Source organism: Oncorhynchus keta, chromosome 28, assembly GCF_023373465.1.
Source record: "Oncorhynchus keta strain PuntledgeMale-10-30-2019 chromosome 28, Oket_V2, whole genome shotgun sequence".
Taxonomy (NCBI): domain Eukaryota; kingdom Metazoa; phylum Chordata; class Actinopteri; order Salmoniformes; family Salmonidae; genus Oncorhynchus; species Oncorhynchus keta.
Genome location: NC_068448.1, coordinates 37064664 through 37086596, shown reverse-complemented (window position 1 = coordinate 37086596; position 21933 = coordinate 37064664). Strand labels below are relative to the sequence as shown.

Sequence of the window (21933 nt, the reverse complement as noted above, 5' to 3'; positions counted from 1 at the left end):
AATTTGGTCAATGGCCTATTTTTCTTGATGAAAGCGAGTGACTATAACGAGAAATGCCCTGGGGGGGGGGACATTACAAATTACTTCATTTTAGTTGTTGAAAATGTAACTACATGAGAATTCCACATGAGCCTAATGGTCATTCATATGTGCTGTAATTCATCTATGTTGCCATTCTTGCGGTTCCACAAATGCGATTTGCTTTTTTCTGACATAGTACTTCTGGCATTGTTGGAAAGTTTGTCTTGTCCCCTTTTCAGGGAAATCACTTATTTACCCCCCTCTGGCAGTTATGATGGGGAGAAAATCAGAGCTCTGAATTGTTGAACCTGTAGCCAAGGCTTTATAGCCATATGGTTTATTATTCCTGGTATTGGCTAAAATCTGCCACAATAGCAATGTTGACAGCTAAAGTATACGAGGGGATAGTGGGCTTAGTTGGACAAGGCTATCTGCACACAAGGGAAGCAGAAAGTTGTAGTTATGTATTGGATAAAATGCACTGACTATGTGACTGATAACTGAAATATATTTTAAGACTAAATCTAAAATAGCTGGCAAAATTAATGCAGGTGCAGATTATATTGATGTGGTTCCTGAAAAGAAACTCGTATCTACTATCGGTCAAGTCACATTCCAAACATTTGGGGCTGGTTTCCCAGACACAGATTAGGCGTAGTCCTGTAATGAAAGCACTTTCCATGGAGAATGCATTTTGTGTCTGGAATATCGTCCCATAGTCATGTAGAAAATAATATAATGAGTTGAAGCTATTTTAGACTATAGGGACATGGGGTTGGTGGTGTGACTGATGTGGGCTTACCTGATGGTTTTGATCAGGTCCGGATCCTAAACCACATCACCTGGAAGAAAGTGACTGAGTTTGACCACCCAGCCACCATCAACAATACTAAAGCTGTGAGTACTCTTTCCAATGAGTACATGTCAGTTATAGTGGGGCAAAAAAGTATTTAGTCAGCCACCAATTGTGCAAGTTCTCCCACTTAAAAAATATGAGGCCTGTAATTTTCATCATAGGTACACTTCAACTATGACAGACAAAATGAGGAAAAAGAATCCTGAAAATCACATTGTAGGATTTTTTATGAATTTATTTGCAAATTATGGTGTTAAATAAGTATTTGGTCACCTACAAACAAGCAAGATTTCCGGCTCTCACAGACCTGTAACTTCTTCTTTAAGAGGCTCCTCTGTCCTCCACTCGTTACCTGTATTAATGGCACCTGTTTGAACGTATTATCAGTATAAAATACACCTGTCCACAACCTCAAACAGTCACACTCCAAACTCTAAAAGACCAAAGAGCTGTCAAAGGACACCAGAAACAAAATTGTAGCCCTGCACCAGGCTGGTAAGACTGAATCTGCAATAGGTAAGCAGCTTGGTTTGAAGAAATCAAATGTGGGAGCAATTATTAGGAAATGGAAGACATACAAGACCACTGATAATCTCCCTCGATCCGGGGCTCCACGCAAGATCTCACCCCGTGGGGTCAAAATGATCACAAGAACGGTGAGCAAAAATCCCAGAACCACATGGGGGGACCTAGTGAATGACCTGCAGAGAGCTGGGACCAAAGTAACAAAGCCTACCATCAGTAACACACTACGCCGCCAGGGACTTAAATCCTGCAGTGCCAGACGTGTCCCCCTGCTTAAGCCAGTACATGTCCAGGCCCGTCTGAAGTTTGCTAGAGAGCATTTTAATGATCCAGAAGAAGATTGGGAGAATGTCATATGGTCAGATGAAACCAAAATATAACTTTTTGGTAAAAACTCAACTCGTCGTGTTTGGAGGACAAAGAATGCTGAGTTGCATCCAAAGAACACCATACCTACTGTGAAGCATGGGGGTGGAAACATCATGCTTTGGGGCTGTTTTTCTGCAAAGGGACCAGGACGACTGATCCTTGTCAAGGAAAGAATGAATGGGGCCATGTATCGTGAGATTTTGAGTGAAAACCTCCTTCCATCATCAAGGGCATTGAAGATGAAACGTGGCTGGGTCTTTCAGCATGACAATGATCCCAAACACACCGCCCGGGCAACGAAGGAGTGGCTTCGTAAGAAGCATTTCAAGGTCCTGGAGTGGCCTAGCCAGTCTCCAGATCTCAACCCCATAGAAAATCTGTGGAGGGAGTTGAAAGTCCGTGTTGCCCAGCAACAGCCCCAAAACATCACTGCTCTAGAGGAGATCTGCATGGAGGAATGGGCCAAAATACCAGCAACAGTGTGTGAAAACCTTGTGAAGACTTACAGAAAACGTTTGACCTCTGTCATTGCCAACAAAGGGTATATAACAAAGTATTGACAAACTTTTGTTATTGACCAAATACTTATTTTCCACCATAATTTGCAAATAAATTCATTAAAAATCCGACAATGTGATTTTTCTGGATTTCTTTTTCTCATTTTGTCTGTCATAGTTGAAGTGTACCTATGATGAAAATTACAGGCCTCATCTTTTTTAAGTGGGAGAACTTGCACAATTGGTGGCTGACTAAATACTTTTTTGCCCCACTGTATGTGACGACCTAACGTGCTGAGGGGTAGGGGTTAAGGGGTCCATACTACTTTCACTAGTATGCCCTTACACTCTACTACTCTTCGTCAATTGTTCTTAACCCTCTGTCCCCCCCCTGTCCTTCCTCCATTCTTCTTCTTGATCTCCACTAATATGTTTGTTGATTGAACTGCTCACAAGCAAGACCAGTTGCAGTTAAATAGATTTATAAACTGGGGGGGTTTGAGCCCTGATTGCTGATTTGGCTTAAAGCTGTGGTATATCAGACTGTATACCACGGGTAATGCAAAATGTTTATTTTTACTGCTCTAATTACGTTGGTAACCAGTTTATGTAGCAATAAGGCACCTCGGGGGTTTGTGATATATGGCAATATACCACGGCTGAAGGGATGTGTCAAGTTGAATACATGTTGGGAAACAACTTGAAAAACATGAACATGAAAAACCCAGCAGCGTTGCAGTTCTTGACACAAACCAGGGCGCCTTTCACCTACCATATCACGTTCAAAGGCACTTAAAAAATAGTCTTGCCTATTCACTCTCTGAATGACGCACACACAGGCAAAATCCATGTCTGAATTGTCTCGAGGCTTAAAAATCCTTCTTTAACCTGTCTCCCCTTCACCTACTCTGAAGTGGATTTAACAGGTGAGTGACATCAATAAGGTATTGTGGCTTTCACCGAGGACAGATGATTTTAACACACTACGTGCTTCAGCACTCGGCTGTCCCGTTGTATTTTGGAAGTTGTATTTACTTTCTGCCATGCAAATGATTTTGGGACTGTATCACTGTCCCCTCTGCTACAATACTCACACTCCATTTCATGTCTGCCTCTACTGCTTTATGTCATTGCTTGAAACGCAATGCTTTTAATTGTGAGCAAGTGCTGCGAAAGGACCATTATTTACCTAACTGGGCACTTTAATGCTTGGGTGTTGCTGAGGAAGTGTTGACCATGCCAGGTGACTAACTGGAGCTTGTGTTGTCAGGTGGTCTACAAGGAGGTGGAGAGGAAGCCGGTGGTGGGGAGTGCAGACCTGTCCATTCAGCAACACATCACTATGGGCAGCACCCTCTTCAACACACAGAGCAAATGTAAGCACACCACATCACTATGGGCAGCACCCTCTTCAACACACAGAGCAAATGTGTAAGCACACCATCACTATGGGCAGCACCCTCTTCAACACACAGAGCAAATGTAAGCACACCACATCACTATGGGCAGCACCCTCTTCAACACACAGAGCAAATGTAAGCCCACCACATCACGCCACACCTGGCAGTGGATATTAGCCAACAGGAGTGTATATTTAATTAAATATGCAACATTCTTAGCTATAACTCTTCATTAAACCCCAACCTTATGAAAAGAATTATAGCCTAAGAAAATATTCCATTTGGAATAGATGAAATTGAGATGGTATAATAACCCATATTCAGCATAATTTTTATTAGTACACAGGAAAATAAGGTTTTATCACAGAGTCTATATCACTGTCAAAATTGTCTGACTTATTGATCCTGCTTCTGTGGCGCATCCCTCGGTTGTAGATGAGATCTGCCCATTGCCAGTCCAGGTACCTGTGGTCAAACCTGACCTTGACCGTGCCAACCCTAAAGTCGGGGTCTCCTCCATGGCATTCAGCTCGGACAACCGCTACCTGGCCACAAAGAATGGTAAGGGACAGATTCACACTGTAACGTTGCTATACTAGCCATGGGTGTAAACCCTGCAGACCACACACACAAAATGACCCTTTACCAACCAGGGTTAGATGATGTCAATCATTTTCTGAATAGTTTGTATAGCATTTGGTGGCTGTCACAGAATTACTAGTCCCATTTAATTGTATGGTGGCAATGATGGTGCTGACTAGGGTTTGTGTGTCTATCCCTATAGACAACATGGCCTGCGTGGTGTGGGTATGGGACATGCAGAGGCTGGGGCTCTTGGCTGTTCTGGAGCAGACGTCGGCCGTGCGCTGCTTCCAGTGGGACCCCCGTCGGCCCCGTCTGGCCCTCTGCACCAGCAACGCCAAGCTCTACCTCTGGTCCCCCGCAGGCTGCGTCTCTGTCCAGGTCCCTGCTGAAGGTACTGTAGCTCTGACACGGCCGTCACCACAAACCTCATAGCATGTGAAGTCAAACACACATCACTTATCATGGGTTGTAATAAAACTGTAAAAGAAGTAGTCAAGCACAGTCAAATTCTCTGTGTACTTTTATTGGTTAACAATATTTACATTCCAAATGGATATTCATCAGGTCACTGCAAACTCCACAGTAATAGAAATAGGACTGTTTCCCAAACCAAGTTAAATCAAGTACTCTGCTAGAACAACTGAGTGGAAGAGCTGGGGGTACTCAAAGAGGTATGGGGCAACACTGAAATGGAGGAACAGTACACTGGTAGGGACACTTCAGCTTGGCATATGTGAGCAGTAGGTGGAGGTCCTTAACGCCTCGTGTGTCCCTCTTTCCTAGGTGGTTTCCAGGTGCAGTCAGTGACTTGGCACTGCAGTGGAGACTCCTTGATTCTGTTGGGGAAAGAGCAACTGTGTCTGTGCTACATGGAGGTCGGGGAAGAGGAGGAGGAGGAGGACAACGACGTCAAGTGAGAGAACCCCACGTACTCTCTCCTATGGGGGCCAGAGCATTAAGATTAGTACTCCAAAGACTGTCTGAGCCCATACTCAATAGGGCTGTGGTCTGCACATGACCAGAAGAATTCCAAAGTGCTGCTCTGACAGTCAACTCTATGGCCATTAAACTGTGGTCATGTGTACTTGCACTGGTCAGTGTCAGCCATCCCTGCAGGTAACGTTCAACTTATTTAGGGGAGGATCACAATATAGGGCAGGTGTAGTTGAGGTCCAAGTTCCTGTAGTATTTAAGAGATGTTTACAAAGTGCATTTGTCAAGTCTCTGTCATTTAATTATTTTAAGTATTGTGTTTGTAAAAATGTAAAGTCTAGAGGTAACAATTATTTTGTAATAAAGTTTGCTAATAATACCCGTTAAGAAGTTTGATTCAGACAGCAACTGTGTCTAACCATTCCGGTCTACATTCAATCACTCCGAAGGCCTCAAACAGTTGGAATGTTCTGCGGTGGACGAGAATGGAAAAGGGTGAAAACGTAGTGCTGAGTTCCTCAGGCACAGATTAGGGGGAGTACTGATGTGGCTGGCTGTATTGTTAAAAACCAAAAAGCTTTGGGGCTCGATTCATCCATATTGCCAAAGTTCAGTGCTATAGCGTGGATCATCTGTGATTATTACCACAGCAAGCAAGGTACTTGGAGTCAAACATTCAGGCCTGGGTGAGATATTTAAGTTCAGGGCTCTCCGCAAGGCTCACAAAATCATTTTAGACCAAAGCCACCCTCTGGACGCAGGTATAGGGCACCCCTTAGGAGGAAAAAAACAACTAGACAATCATTTGTGCCAGGTGTGATATCCCTCCTAAATAGCTCGGGCTATTTAAGGCCAGCAGGCCAGTCTTTTGTGTGTTTTATTTCTTTAATCATTTTTATTGGTATGTAAACTTGTGAAAGTTGTATTGTCAATTTTGTTTCGTATTTAAACGCCACTTTAAATGTGTACGTGACACTGCAACAAAATTTCCCCATGGGGTCAAAGTAAGAGATTAAGTATAGTCCTAGACTGTCTGGGAAACTTTTTCTACTTTGGCTAAATCCCTAATCCCCAGGGTACTTCAAACTGGGTTTACAGGAACCTGCAGTGTAAGAAACAATGCCACAAGACATGATTTTGATGAGTATATTTAATAAGCAATGTACAGTATTCAAGGTCAGTATGAGCATATAGTCAGCGTGATGAGTCAAACTAACCTGCAAATGGGTTGGATATCAGATTTACCCAGTATGAAATATCAAAGTAATTTAGGCAATTGCCTCACGTTGGTGACCGTGCTACAAATATTAAGCATTTGACCAAGAAGTTAGTTTTCTTTTTGTAACACTCAAAACCTGCATCAATTGCTATTCTGGAGCATTTTCGAAGTTGAACAGAGACTGCATGCAAACCAACATGCAAGACATGCATGTTATATTTAGGAGTGGAAGAAAAAAAAAGGTAGTTGGACAGACATCTTAGTTCATTCGAGCAGTTAAAGCATGATCTTGTGTGAAGGAGAGGCCTAACAACCAGATTCTTCTCTGGTGAATGGATGAGAGAGATCGGTTTATTTCAAACCAGTTTAAATTTGGTTCCTGGATTTCTTGACGTTGATTTGTCTTGCATACTTTGAAATATTCCGTTTGGATCCCATGCAAGAATGACATCTTACTCTGTTTAAAAACAAAATTGAATGTCCATCAACCATTGTGACTGATGGAAGAATGTTTGAAATGTAATAGGGCCTCTAGGAAATCTTAGACTGTTCATTTGCAATTGACTTATGATTAATCAGTTTCAATTATATTCAGCCAATGTCACTTTCTGGTATTGTCCCTTATACATTAAATCACTTCCTTCGATTGGCTCCTGTGCAGCGCTGATACATTTAAATTTTGTGCTTGTTTAGGTTGAGACAGTTGGGTATTTAAGGTTCCTCTGGGTGCCAGCATGGGTGTTCTCGCCGAGCAAGCACTCAAGCATTCTAACGTCGACATGGAAGTGACAAATCGGTAAAGCAGAGGCCAAGGGGGTTAAGTGGTTAAAAACAAATGGCAAGGGAGAGGAGACACCTGTAAGAAGGGAAAATCCATTAAAAGGTGGGGGCAGGGAGGTCCTCAGGTCGAGGGGAGAACAAACAATGGCATGGAACTATTTCACTATAGTCCTTTCCAAATACTTTAACAGAACTGGATTATTCTGTTCCTGAGAGCTACTGAACAAAAGGTCCGGGGCAAAGCCGTGCGAGCAAACGCTTGCGAAAAGGAGACTTTAACATGCAAATCTGATTGAGGCTGAAATTTCAAACGCTGTATCCAATTTAACTTAAGTTGCATTTTTCTTTGAGGTTTATGTCGACTATGGCTACAGCCCTAACTAGTTAGTTACTTGAATAGTTGACTAATAGATCGATGTAATCTAAAATGGCCACCATTTTTATTCCCACATGGATTTTTTTATTTTAGCCTTTGAGCAAGATGTGTATTTGAATAGTAGATTGTTTGGTGAAACCATATGTAGAAGGGATTATTTTATCCCCTTCTAGACATTTCTATACCGGTCAACACTAAGAATCAAACGGGTATGAAAACGTGCCTCAATCCAGGCATGGAAGGTGTCACTGTACTTTTAATCCCACAATGCCTGATGGCAAATCATAATACTGTTAGTTTGGAATTAAACTGCCTTTCTTGTCCTCATGCTATGTAGCTAATGCTAAAGTAACATATTCCACAACACTTCCCCGGCAGCTACTCACCCCAATGTTATACATCACATTTTCATAGGACCTAATCCGCTGTTTCAGCATGAACTAGCCTAGCATGAGGACGATAAAGGCTGTGTTTTCTAGAAATGGAGATGAGTAGCCCTAATCAATTTAAGAAAATTGTCACAAGGGGATATCTGTAGTTGGGCTTGCACCAGACAATGTATAGTTAAAGTAAAATAGTGGTCATGGTTTTGACTGAAAGCGGATTGTAGCACCGGCAGCCGCATTAATTCTCAAATCTTATCACTACAACGTCCCAATATGATGGATTTTAGAGCCAATCTGGCTAATGCAAAAATCTGCAGTTTTGCAAGGCGTCTCAGGTTGAAAATAATGGGTAGACCGCTTGATCAGGCAAAGCTCATTGCATCAGTTTCTGTAATAACGAGCGCTGATAAAGCCCACTCTTATACCTAAAGTTAAAGCACCTAACCATGCCCTCATACTGCACAAAAGGCCCACAATAATATTAACTTCCAAGGGCTCAGTCAGGTTCACCTAGCAGCATCAGGTGTGTATTACAGTATTTTCACAATGGCAAGGTAAACAGTATGCACTGTACCCACAATTAGCGACATTCCCTAATCACACAAACACACCAAATTCACATACTGTAGGTCTCTCCACTCGGGGGTTAAATAATTATGGCAAATGGAAAACAACTTTGCATGAGAGCACTGTGGCAGGAGTGGAGAGAACTCAGGCTTGCTGCCCGCCGGTTATACTCAAGCGTTGGGTATGACACAGCCACATTGTCAGCATTCCACGAGCAGACAGACACACACTCATAAAACACAGTTTGACAGCGCTCCCACTGCTGTGGAACAAGAGGGTCACTCAGTGGGAAACATTTAGAAGCCAATCTTTCCCCTGGTCATGGAGTAGCCCAGCTTGGCCTCATTGTTGATGAAGGACATGATGCCCAGGTAGGTCTCGATGAGGAGGGGCCTCTCTAGGATCAGAACTCCGTTGGCCTTGCCCGGAATGGCAAACTCCTTGTGGGCCTTCTTCACTGCCTGAACCAGCTGGGTCCGGAAGATGTCCATCTGACAGAAGAGGAGAGCAGCTCAGTGTTTAATATACCAAGCTCCCATGTGAACATGAATATTGCATATAAATTGTTATTATTGTAGATGGGGGAGGGGAGGTGGCAACGTAAGAGTTTAACCTGGCAGAGAGAGGCCACTTTCTCGTCGGCACGGGCCATGGGGTGCTCAGTGAAGGTGACATAGGGCATGTCTGTGGACCAGGGATTCCAGCGGTTCACAAAGGAGGGGCGTGGGCATTTGTCCCACTGAACCCGAATCCCATAGCCCTCCCTCCTGTAGAGACACTTATTGTAATTCCAGTGTGCTGGGAGTAATCAATGAATAGTAGGCTGTGTTCAGTAGGCACGAGAGGAGAAAAGCTTTAGAAACAGGTGTATCTATACTTGTCCAATATGCGTTCCTAGTTTTCGGTTTCCATGCCTACTGAACACGTCTGACTGCTGAGTGTATTTGGCCCTGTCCAGAAACAACCCCAAGCGACTTGAGTAGACTCAACATAGTTGGATATGTATAAGCAATATGGCAACATTTCCACCAAGCCTATCCCAAGTGAACGTTAGCCTTCTACCATATTGCTTATACTGTACCTATCCAATTATTTCAGAACATCGAAACATCGACAAGTGTCTTGTGTTGTTGTAAGTACATGGTCTCTGTACAGGGTCATAGCTCAGTGGCGCTTACTTGTTGAGTGATTTGGGCGGGAACTCAAACTCGCCCACTGAGATGGTGTCCACGGCATTAAGGGAGATTCTGATGACCTGCTGACACAGCAGGTTGATGAAGTCATACTTGCAAACCAGCAGGGACCTGTTAGAAAACCAAGAGGGACAATATGGAAAATTAAGTGAAGAGTGTACAAACGTTCATGCAAGTTTGACGCCTTTATCAGCACGAATATATCACAACCGCGTCGAGGCTTTCATCCAGTCGGCAACAATAATGTATCAAATTATATGGGAATGGATCCCTCCAATTGGGTTCAAATGGATATACAATCGTAACATTTGCCACTAATCATTTGGTTTACCTGTCAGTTATGAGCACCAGTCTCTCCTTCTCGTTGTTCCAGTGGTCAACTCTAAGGGAAACATTATTACATTCAGATTTAGCATTCTCATCTGTAGCGAAATAATGTAATGAGATATTCATGAAAATATGAAGTCACAATGGTGTAAGAGAGACTACAATGTACCAAGGGGTTGTGTGATTTCTTTACCAATTGGCATCTGCCTGCAGAATATAATTTTTCATGGAGATGGTATGTATTAACTGGATAAATAAACATGCCTTTAAGCACTACATGGCTCTTAATTGCCCCAAAAATATTATCCTTGCCTCTCACTTGCACTAATATCGTTTCAAAGTTTATTTACCACATCCACAGGAAAATAGGTGTAAAATAGTAGTGACATTCTTTCCCAACAATACAATAATAATAATATAGAATAAAAACCACAAGAACTACGATGTGAGTTAGAAACACGAGAATGCAAGTATATACATGCATACATACATGCAAGTGACTGGGAGTAGGATAAAGAACCTTCAGAATGTATCCACACCCCCTTGACCTTTTCCACATTTTGTTGTGTTACAGCCTGAATTTAAAATGAATTAAATGTAGATTGTGTCACGCTAGTTAGCATTGGCTTGTGAAACTACCTCTGTGTCCAGTATGAAGTTAGAGACAGAAAAATGGTATCCACAAGGTCATTGGACTCTGGGTAAGTAGATAAAGGGACTCATTGCCAAAATCCCAAAGTATCCCTTTAATAGGTGAATGACTGTCACGCTTGCTAATAGTGACGAGGTCACATTAATAACACTACCAATACCTTCTATTTTTTTAACCTTTCTTTAACTAGGCAAGTCAGTTAAAGAACAAATTCTTATTTTCAATGACGGCCTAGGAACAGTGGGTTAACTGCCTTGTTCAGGGGCAGAACGACAGATTTGTACCTTGTCAGCTTAGGGATTCGAACTTGCAACCTTTCGGCTGCTAGTCCAATGCGCTAGAGTACCCTGCCGCACCCTATGCCTATGAGATAGGAAGCGATGTGAAGTATAATGTGCTTACTAGTCATTAAGACCAGCTTTATTGATGGTAGTGTTTAACATGATTTTGGAATGACTCTCTCTGTACCCCACACATAATGTACAATTATCTGTAAGGTCCCTCAGTCGAAGTGTGACAGATTCAACCAAAGACCAGGGAGGTTTTCCAATGCCTCGCAAAGGGCACCTATTGGTATATGGGTAAAAAAGTTAAAAAGCAGACATTGAATATCCTTTTCATGGTGAAGTAATTAATTACTACTAAACGATATCATAACCGCCATCGATAAAAGACAGTACTGTGCAGCCGTCTTCATCGACCTGTCCAAGGCTTTCGACTCTGTCAATCACCATATTCTTATCGGCAGACTCAGTAGCCTCGGTTTTTCTAATGACTGCCTTGCCTGGTTCACCAACTTCTTTCCAGACAGAGTTCAGTGTGTAAAATCGGAGGGCATGTTGTCCGGTCCTCAGGCAGTCTCTATGGGGGTACCACAGGGTTCAATTCTCGGGCCAACTCTCTTCTCTGAATATATCAATGATGTTGCTCTTGCTGTGGGCGATTTCCTGATCCACCTCTACGCAGACGACACCATTCTGTATACGTCTGGCCCTTCCTTGGACACTGTGCTATCTAACCTCCAAACAAGCTTCAATGCCATACAACACTCCTTCCGTGGCCTCCAACTGCTCTTAAACGCTAGTAAAACCAAATGCATGCTTTTCAACCGTTCGCTGCCTGCACCCGCACGTCCGACTAGCATCACCACCCTGGATGGTTCCGATCTAGAATATGTGGACATCTATAAGTACCTAGGTGTCTGGCTAGACTGCAAACTCTCCTTCCAGACTCATATCAACCATCTCCAATCCAAAATCAAATCTGGAGTCGGCTTTCTATTTCGCAACAAAGCCTCCTTCACTCACGCCGTAAAACTTACCCTCGTAAAACTGACTATCCTACCGATCCTCGACTTCGGCGATGTCATCTACAAAATAGCTTCCAATACTCTACTCAGCAAACTGGATGCAGTTTATCACAGTGCCATCCGTTTTGTTACTAAAGCACCTTATACCACCCACCACTGCGACTTGTATGCTCTAGTCGGCTGGCCCTCGCCACATGTTCGTCGCCAGACCCACTGGCTCCAGGTCATCTACAAGTCTATGCTAGGTAAAGCTCCGCCTTATCTCAGTTCACTGGTCAGGATGGCAACACCCACCTGTAGCACGCGCTCCAGCAGGTGTATCTCACTGATCATCCCTAAAGCCAACACCTCATTTTGCCGCCTTTCCTTCCAGTTCTCTGCTGCCTGTGACTGGAACGAATTGCAAAAATCTCTGAAGTTAGAGACTTTTATCTCCCTCACCAACTTTAAACATCTGCTATCTGAGCAGCTAACCGATCGCTGCAGCTGTACATAGTCCATCGGTATATAGCCCACCCAATTTACCTACCTCATCCCCATACTGTTTTAATTTTATTTACTTTTCTGCTCTTTTGCACACCAGTATCTCTACCTGCACATTTTCATCTGATAATTTATCACTCCAGTGTTAATCTGCTAAATTGTAATTATTCACTTCTATGGCCTATTTATTGCCTACCTCCTCATGCCTTTTGCACACAATGTATATAGATTTTTTCCCCCTACTATGTTGTTTATTGTTTATTGTTTACTCCATGTGTAACTCTGTGTTGTTGTCTGTTCACACTGCTATGCTTTATCTTTGCCAGGTCGCAGTTGCAAATGAGAACTTGTTCTCAACGAGCCTACCTGGTTAAATAAAGGTTAAATATTTTTTTGTTTAAATACACTATGGATGGTGTGTCAACACAACCCTTCACTACTAAAAAATAAGCATCCTTCTGGAGAGAAAGGAAACCTTCTCACCATGAGGCCAATTGTGACTTTAAAACCGTTTTTAAAATTGCTGTGATAGGAGAAAACTGAGGATGGATCAACATCGCAGTTACTCGGCAATAATAACCTAATTGATTTCTCTCTATGCGGCCTCATTGTCTCTAGTGCCCCCTGCTGTCATAAAACGGAAGTACAGACATATACTGAGGGTGGTGGGTGCATAGAAAGACGAACCTCCATTAGTTCCGGGTGTCCGAGATTATGAGAGGGTGAAACAATGATATGAATGGACAAGGCCATCGATCACGTGAAACCATTCATTTCGTTGTGAAAACTCGATAGCGCATTGAGGCCAAATGAAGGCGGTTTCAATTATTCCTATGGGTTGGTAAATCTCTCGTGGACAGTGTACGAAGCATAACGTCTGACACAATTGCGCAAGATATTTAGTTCATGGAGACAACATGGTCTGTGCTATCCGGAAACATTGGGACGTCCCTACCCCCATTGAAGTTGAAATGTAAAACGGTTAGGGGTAAAGGTACCCCATTCATAGACGTTAACTATCTTTAGCGCCTATTGACGATATTAAATATATTTCAGAATATAATATCGAGAAATAATTTAACAAAAAAACAATTACTACACCCTTTTAATAGGGTTCCCACAAGGCCATATTGGTATGTTACAGTGCTTGTTTACGGAAGAGAGTGGGCCACCTGTGCCAATTAGCCATCTGTGTCTCCGTACAACTGTGTGCAGACGGAAGACTGACGCCCAAACGTGTTGTCACTGAAAAATACTGTCAGCTGCAAATGTTAAAACAGTGTGTATTGTCATGTGAAAGTAGAGGGATTTGTGTTTCTAGAACCCTACCGCAACCAATAATCGAATCACGTTTACATTTGAGTATTTGGCTTCCAGAGCCAATTCTCCTTAAAAAAAAAAAAGAACATGTAAGGTCATTGGACTATAAGGAGTCCTTTAGTCCATTATTGGGCTAGGTTTAGGGTAGGGACATCTCAAGTAATCCCGGATAGCACTGAACAACATGCGCTGTTTGAGCTACTCCAGAAAGTGACTTTGCAGTGCTCACGTCTCATTGAGTTGCTCAAATTGAAGGCCGACCGGGGTACTGCAGGCTGCCATTAGCAACTCAATCTTTTTAACTTCTGTGTGTGATTTAAAAACAATTGGTTCAAAGACATACAGTTGAAGACGGAAGTGTACATACACCTTAGCCAAATACATTTAAACTCATTTTTTCACAATTCCTGACATTTAATCCTTGTAAAAATGCCCTGTCTTAGGTCAGTTAGGATCACCACTTTATTTTAAGAATGTAAAATGTCAGAATAATAGATAATTATTTATTTCAGTTTTTATTTCTTTCATCACATTCCCAGTGGGTCAGAAGTTTACATACATTCAATTAGTATTTGGTAGCATTGCCTTTAAATTGTCTAACATGCGTCAAACATTTTGGGTAGCCTTCCACAATAAGTTGAGTGAATTTTGACCCATTCCTCCTGACAGAGCTGGTGTAACTGAGTCAGGTTTGTAGGCCTTGCTCGCACACATTTTCAGTTTTGCCCACAAATTTCCTATAGGATTGAGGTCAGGGCTTTGTGATGGCCACTCCAATACCTTGACTTTGTTGTCCTTTGTTGCCATTTTGCCACAACTTTGGAAGTATACTTGGGGTCATTGTCCATTTGGAAGACCCATTTGCAACTAAGCTTTAACTTCCTGACTGATGACTTGAGATGTTGCTTCAATATCACATAATTTTCCTACCTCATGATGCCATCTATTTTGTGAAGTGCACCAGTCTGGTGGTTTTGGAGCTGTGGCAGCTTCCTTGCTAAGCGGCCTTTCAGGTTATGTCGATATAGGACTCATTTTACTGTGGATATAGATACTTTTGTACCCGTTTCCTCCAGCATCTTCACAAGGTGAAGAAAATTTGCACTTTTCGCACCAAAGTATGTTCATCTCTAGGAGACAGAATGTGTCTCCTTCCTGAGCGGTATGACAGCTGCGTGGTCCCATGGTGTTTATACTCGCGTACTATTGTTTGTACAGATGAACGTGGTATGTTCAGGCATTTGGAAATTTCTCCCAAGGATGAACCAGACTTGTGGATGTCTACTATTTTTTTCTGAGGTGTGTCATGCACAAAAAGTAGATGTCCTAACCAACTTGCCAAAACTATAGTTTGTTAACAAGAAATTTGTGAGGTGGTTGAAAAATGAGTTTTAATGAGTCCAACCTAAGTGTATGTAAACTTCCGACTTTAACTGTACATCTGGTGTATCAGAAGCAATTATTGGCAACTATAGAATGGTGAAGAAGAACTCCGTGGAGTATACGACTAAATTAATTTAGCCATTCATTGTAGCATTGGCACTCTGTAGAGTTGCTATTTTCTCACGTTCTTGTGTAAATTAACTAATGACATTCCTAGATTACTCATTATACTAATAAAGTCAGATATAAAAAAAATCAACAAATACAATAGTCAGTTTAAAAAAAGGTTAAGGGTACAAAATTGTATGTGTATATACACACACACACTACCAGTCAAAAGTTTGGACACACCTACTTTTTTAAAACTTTTCTACATCAAAATGATGAACATATATGTAATCATGTAGTAACCAAAAAAGTGTTCAACAAAATCAAAATATATTCAAGATTCTTCAAAGTAGCCACTCTTTGCCTTGATGATAGCTTTGCACACGCTTGACATTCTCTCAACCAGTTTCATGAGGAATGCTTTTCCAACTGTCTTGATTTGAAAGAGTTCCCACATATGCTGAGCACTTGTTGGCTGCTTTTCCTTGACTCTGCGGTCCAACTCATCCCAAACAATCTCAATTGGGTTGAGGTCAGATGATTGTGGAGGCCAGGTCATCTGATGCAGCACTCCATCACTCTCCTTCTTGGTCAAATTTCCCTTACAGCCTGGAGGTGCTTTGGGTCATTGTCCTGTTGAAAAACAAATGATAGTGGGATGGCATATCACTGCAGAATACCGTGGTAGCCATGCTGGTTAAGTGTGCCTTGAATTATAAATAAATCCCTGACAGTGTCACCAGCAAAGCACACCCACACCATCACACATCCTCCTCCATGCTTCACAGTGGGAACCACACATGTGGAGATCATCCATTCACCTACTCTGTGTCTCACAAAGATCGCGGTTGGAACCAAAAAAAATCAAATTTGGACTCAGACCAAAAGGACAGATTTCCACTGGTCTATGTCCATTGCTTGTGTTTCTTGGCCCAAGAAAGTCTCTTCTTATTCGTGTCCTTTAGTAGTGGTTTCTTTGCAGCAATTCAACCATGAAGGCCTGATTCACGGAGTCTCCTCTGAACAGTTGATGTTGAGATGTGTCTATGAAGCATTTATTTGGGCTGCAATTTCTGAGGCTGGTAACTAATGAACTTATCCTCTGCAGCAGAGGTAACTCTGGGTCTTCCTTTCCTGTGGTGATCCTCACGACGGCCAGTTTCATCATAGCGCTTGATGGGTTTTTGCACTTGAGGAAACGTTCAAATTGTACAGATTGACTGACCTTCATGTTTTTTAATTTTTTTATTTCACCTTTATTTAACCAGGTAGGCTAGTTGAGAACAAGTTCTCATTTACAATTGCGACCTGGCCAAGATAAAGCATAGCAGTGTGAGCAGACAACACAGAGTTACACATGGAGTAAACAATTAACAAGTCAATAACACAATAGGAAAAGAAAAACGGGGAGTCGATATACATTGTGTGCAAAAGGCATGAGGTAGGCGAATAATTACAATTTTGCAGATTAACACTGGAGTGATAAATGATCAGATGGTCATGTACAGGTAGAGAGATATTGGTGTGCAAAAGAGCAGAAAAGTAAATAAATAAAAACAGTATGGGGATGAGGTAGGTAAAAATGGGTGGCCTATTTGCCAGCGATCGGTTAGCTGCTCAGATAGCAGATGTTTGAAGTTGGTAAGGGAGATAAAAGTCTCCAACTTCAGCGATTTTTGCAATTCGTTCCAGTCACAGGCAGCAGAGAACTGGAACGAAAGGCGGCCAAATGAGGTGTTGGCTTTAGGGATGATCAGTGAGATACACCTGCTGGAGCGCGTGCTACGGATGGGTGTTGCCATCGTGACCAGTGAACTGAGATAAGGCGGAGCTTTACCTAGCATGGACTTGTAGATGACCTGGAGCCAGTGGGTCTGGCGACGAATATGTAGCGAGGGCCAGCTGACTAGAGCGTACAAGTCGCAGTGGAGGGTGGTATAAGGTGCTTTAGTGACAAAACGGATGGCACTGTGATAAACTGCATCCAGTTTGATGAGTAGAGTGTTGGAAGCAATTTTGTAGATGACATCGCCAAAGTCGAGGATCGGTAGGATAGTCAGTTTTACTAGGGTAAGTTTGGCGGCGTGAGTGAAGGAGGCTTTGTTGCGGAATAGAAAGATGTCTTAAAGTAATGATGTTGTTGATTGTTTCACTTTGCTGTTTCACTTTGCTTATTTGAGCTGTTCTTGCCATAAGGCACACCTGTTAATTGAAATGCATTCTAGGTGACTACCTCATGAAGCTGGTTGAGAAAATGCCAAGTGTGCAAAGCTGTCATCAAGGCAAAAGGTGGATACTTTGAAGAATGTCAAATATAAAATATATTTTGATTTGTAAAAAAAAAATAAAAAAAGGTTACTACATGATTAAATGTGTTATTTCATAGTTGATGTCATCACTATTATTCTACAATGTAGAAAATTGTAAAAAGAAAAAGAAAAACCCTGGAATGAGTAGATGTGTCCAAACTTGACTGGTACTGTATATCTGGCTGTCTTGGCAAAATCTCTACATATCCCATTGAGGCAAGCAGGGAGAGGCTGGCCATTGTCACAGTTTCAAGACCAGTCAGAAACATCCAGCTAACCCTACGCCAATGGAACTTAGATCCACATTAAGTAGCAATGATATCCTTCGCAACTGCTGTCTTATCGACATGACAGCTTGAACCAGTCATGACTATTCCCAAAAAATAAATCTAGCTTTCCAACAAATGTCTTATACTGAAAAAAATATATAAAAACGTAACGTGTTGGTCCCATGTTTCATGAGCTGAAATGAAAGTTCCATACGCACAAAAAGCTTCTATCAAATTGTGTGCACAAATTTGTTTACATCCCTGTTAGTGAGAATTTTTCCTTTGCCAAGATAATCCATCCACCTGACAGGTGTGCTCGTCATCCTTACCAGGGTCTTGACCTGACTGCAGTTTGGTGTCGTAACTGACTTCAGCGGGCAAATGCTCACCTTCAATGGCCACTGGCACACTGGAGAAGCGTGCTCTTCACGGATGAATCCTGGTTTCAACTGTACCCGGGAAGATGGCAGACAATGTGTATCGCGTCGTGTGAGCGAGCGGTTTGCTGATGTCAATGTTGTGAACAGAGCACCCCACGGTGGTGGCGGGGCTATGGTATGGGCAGGCATAAGCTACAGACATCCTTTTATCAGCGGTAATTTGACTGCACAGAGATACCATGGACGAGATCCTGAGGCCCAATGTCGCGCCATCAGCTCATGTTTCAGCATGATAATGCACGGCCCCATGTTGCAAGGATCTGTACACAATTCCTAGGAGTTGAAAATGTCCCAGTTCTTCCATGGCCTACATACTCAGAAATGACACCAATTCAGCATGTTTGGGATGCTCTGTATCGACGGCGTGTCCCAGCTCCCGCCAATGTCCAGCAACTTCACACAGCCATTGAACAGTAGTTGGACAACATTCCACAATCAACAGCCTGATCAATTCTATGTGAAGGAGATGTGTCGTGTTGCATGAGGCAAATGGTGGTCACACAAAATAGACTGGTTTTCTGATCCACAACCCTACCTTCTTTTTTTAAGGTGTCTGTGACCAACAGATACATATCTGTATTCTCAGTCATGCTAAATCCATAGATTACGGCCTAATTAATTTATTTCAATTGACCGATTTCCTTATATGAACTAACTCAGTAAAATCCTTGAAATTGTTGCATGTATATTTTTGGTCGGTGTAGTTACATGATTGTTTTGAAGTTTAAGGGTGCAGTATTTATGCACAAAACAATAGCATAGTTCAAGTTTAGGACAGGATATAGCTGCTGGACACACATGCGCTCTAGGCTAATTCAGGACAAAGGTTGTAGTTTTTATTTGATTAAACAATTCAGAGACCAAAACAAATACATCAGATTAAATATTTAAGGAGAGTGAATCGATATACAGTCCCTAAATCAGCTGTAACTGTCAATACTAAAACAAAGCTTAAAATGAAGTCGCTTCTGGACATGGTAGACTCCTCACCACTAATTGGGGGATCCTGTTTTCCGCTAACAATGTCTGCAGTACCACGGTCGGCCTTCAACTTCCATGGCTTCAATGAGAAGGGGCAGTTGTTCTCCACTGGAATGAATCATTGAAAACACTCAGACATCATCAAGCTCATTTCAAATCACCTGTAGTGCTAGGGCAAAAAACAAAAACGTGCACCCAGGGGGGGCCCCAGGACCAAATTTGGGAACTTCTGTACTGTCAATGTAACTTTACTGGCCTATGTGATGATGTGAATTGCTGATAAAATGACTCACTCTGCAAGCAGCCACACACTCAGCACTTCTCCATCCTCTGAAGGCAGGCCCACTGTTCTGATGTCATTCACTGCTCGTTCAATGGTCCCTGGCTGAAATAAAGAGGCCACAGTTCATTGATTTCAGTCCACTAATCATTATAATAATCGAGCAGATTGTTCCATATATCATAGCTGAATAAATTGCAGTTGTCTGAATAAATGGTTGCGTTTAACAGAACGGTTTGTTTCACAATCTAAGAAATAGAGGTTAGTTTGTAATGACATGTTGCATGGGTGTTCACTGCCACAAATACGCACCTTCAAATCAGAGCGAGCCAAGCAGTCAATCTGCAATTGCAAACTGATTGCAGCGTGAGCGTTTGACAGCTGTTTCCAAGCTAGCCTATTAGCTTGCTAACTAGCTAATATCCAACCTTGTTCAGATAAAAAAAAAGGGCAATTATTAGCCAGACTTACCCTAAAGACGAAATAATCCTTCACTTTCGCTTGCATTGTTGGGTTGTGGACATGAAACGGCGTCAACGTTTGTAAAGGGGAGCAACATGCTACAGAAGAACTATACCCAAGGCTCCCTCTGGCCCCCGGCGGTGTGAAGGCAACCTCGACTCCATCCTCTGCCTCTGCCGGATGAAGGACCGCAGCCCCCGGACTCATTGGTTCAACCGTGTCGTTTAGCTGAAGCATAGTGCAAACTGAGTTGTAATAAAAAGCACAAAATAGACTTCAACCTATCCTCTCGAAAATAAAGATTCAGCAAACGGTGTATTGTTTTGAATTGGTCATTACGCACAATAATATGATCAGAGAGGATGGTGTTTACAAGGAAGTACCCCTGCCTCACTTCCCCCCCTTAGATTTCCTTTTTTTCACCTCTTAAAGGGGAAATCTGCAGTTCAAACAAGTGTCACCCCCGCCACTGTTGAGCTGTAATCCTTAGTCCGAACAGCTAGAACAAGAGTTCCTATTTTTATTTTGTATTTAAATTTAACCAGGCAAGTCAGTTAAGAACTCATTCTTATTTACAATGACGGCCTACCGGGGAACAGTGGGTTAATTGACTTGTTCAGGGGTAGAACGACAGATGTCTTACCTTGGATTCGATCCTGCAACCTTTCGTTTACTGGCCCAACGCTCTAACCACGGCCGCCCCTATTGGACAAATTCAGATAGGTTCCTCTTGTTTCGTTCCGTTAGCTTCCGTTTAAGAATATAATACAACTTTATTGGCCATTCAGGATGGACATTTTTCTTTGGCATCACCTTCTATTAAAATAATCACATACACATACATTCTCACATCATACACTTTTAAACCAGTCAGTCCATCGTGTTGCATACACCAACAACATAGAGGACATTTTAGCTAGATAGCCACTTGTTGTTCTAATGAAATAACTAGCTAGCCAGCTACTTAGCCCTGTTGCCCACGTTATAACGTTATAAGCAGCCAGCTAGTATGGCCTGACCTGACCGGGTTATTTGTTGTATAGCTAGCCACAATAAGGATTAGCCACATAGTGGAATTTGCGTTTCGCCTTCAAACTAAAAGTCCCTCGTTGAAAGTTACGCAGAAGATTACAATTGGTGGAATCATGCCATATGTAGATTAGATCATGTTAAACAAGGTTGACTGTTGGAATGTGGAGCAATGAAATGGTATAAGTCTACCCGGCGACACCCACAGAACACAACTGTGAAGAGTTTACGCAAATATTAGCATGTTAGCTTGACACGTCAAATAATGGGACTTTGACTGTGGGAAATCACCTGCCCAGTCAACCTATTGTGCGTATTGACATTCATATCGCACTGTACGGCCTTACCTAAGGATTGGGGATCAATTAAATGGGATATCAGTCTACTCAGTACCAAAGTTCTTTTTCAGAGTTATCAGGCGCCAAACATCCACATTGCATTGTTTTTCCTCTCGAATAGTGTTCAGTAGGTTGACTGGTACAATAAATGTGGCTCAATTCACAGTGGTTTCAAAGTCCTGCAATAAGAAATATAATGCTAATGTTCTCTGGATGTCACTGAGTAGACTGATACCCCATGTCATTGATCCACAATCCATAGGTAAGGCTGTACAGTGAAATATATATGCCCAGCACTGTCCATAGCTTGGGGAACACGACCAGCATGTATCGGGTGAATCGATATGAAATAAGAGTGACAGTGTAATCAATGTGTAATAACTTCGTAAAAAATGTATGAACGTGTTAAATTATTATGTGACGTGCAGTCATTTCCAGGTCCTGATTGGTCAACAAGATGATTTATTTAACGTGTATCTTTTACACCCAAAGACCCAAACGGCGTTCCATATTTAAGAATCAATGGGTATATATCG

General features: G+C 42.2%; 2 protein-coding genes across 7 annotated transcripts in view; one reads left to right on the top strand and one right to left on the bottom strand.

Annotated features, from left to right (window-relative positions):
• wrap73 (WD repeat containing, antisense to TP73) overlaps positions 1 to 5565 on the top strand; it is a 63217-nt gene extending 57652 nt beyond the window's left edge. For all 4 annotated transcript variants that reach the window (XM_052482931.1, XM_035741006.2, XM_035741005.2 and 1 more), the window contains exons 9-13: positions 841 to 918; positions 3539 to 3644; positions 4104 to 4229; positions 4453 to 4644; positions 5037 to 5565. In XM_052482931.1, coding sequence (XP_052338891.1) covers positions 841 to 918; positions 3539 to 3644; positions 4104 to 4229; positions 4453 to 4644; positions 5037 to 5170 — 636 coding nt within the window. In that variant the 3' untranslated portion in view covers positions 5171 to 5565. The remainder of the gene's footprint in view (positions 1 to 840; positions 919 to 3538; positions 3645 to 4103; positions 4230 to 4452; positions 4645 to 5036) is intronic.
• A 753-nt stretch (positions 5566 to 6318) lies between these two features.
• Positions 6319 to 20893, bottom strand: tprg1l (tumor protein p63 regulated 1-like). 3 transcript variants are annotated; one of them, XM_035741009.2, is made up of 7 exons: positions 20674 to 20893; positions 20040 to 20258; positions 19582 to 19673; positions 10039 to 10089; positions 9693 to 9818; positions 9128 to 9281; positions 6319 to 9005 (listed from the first exon to the last, which is right to left on the bottom strand). In XM_035741009.2, the coding sequence occupies exons 2-7, from the start codon at positions 20235 to 20237 to the stop codon at positions 8811 to 8813; spliced, it is 816 nt and encodes a 271-aa protein (XP_035596902.1). In that variant the 5' UTR covers positions 20238 to 20258; positions 20674 to 20893; the 3' UTR covers positions 6319 to 8810. The 3 variants fall into 3 exon arrangements, with proteins under 3 accessions (XP_035596902.1, XP_035596903.1, XP_035596900.1); XM_035741010.2 differs by lacking the exon at positions 20674 to 20893 and adding an exon at positions 20374 to 20495; XM_035741007.2 differs by lacking the exon at positions 20674 to 20893 and having other exon boundaries at positions 20040 to 20498.
• Between the last annotated feature and the right edge of the window lie 1040 nt (positions 20894 to 21933).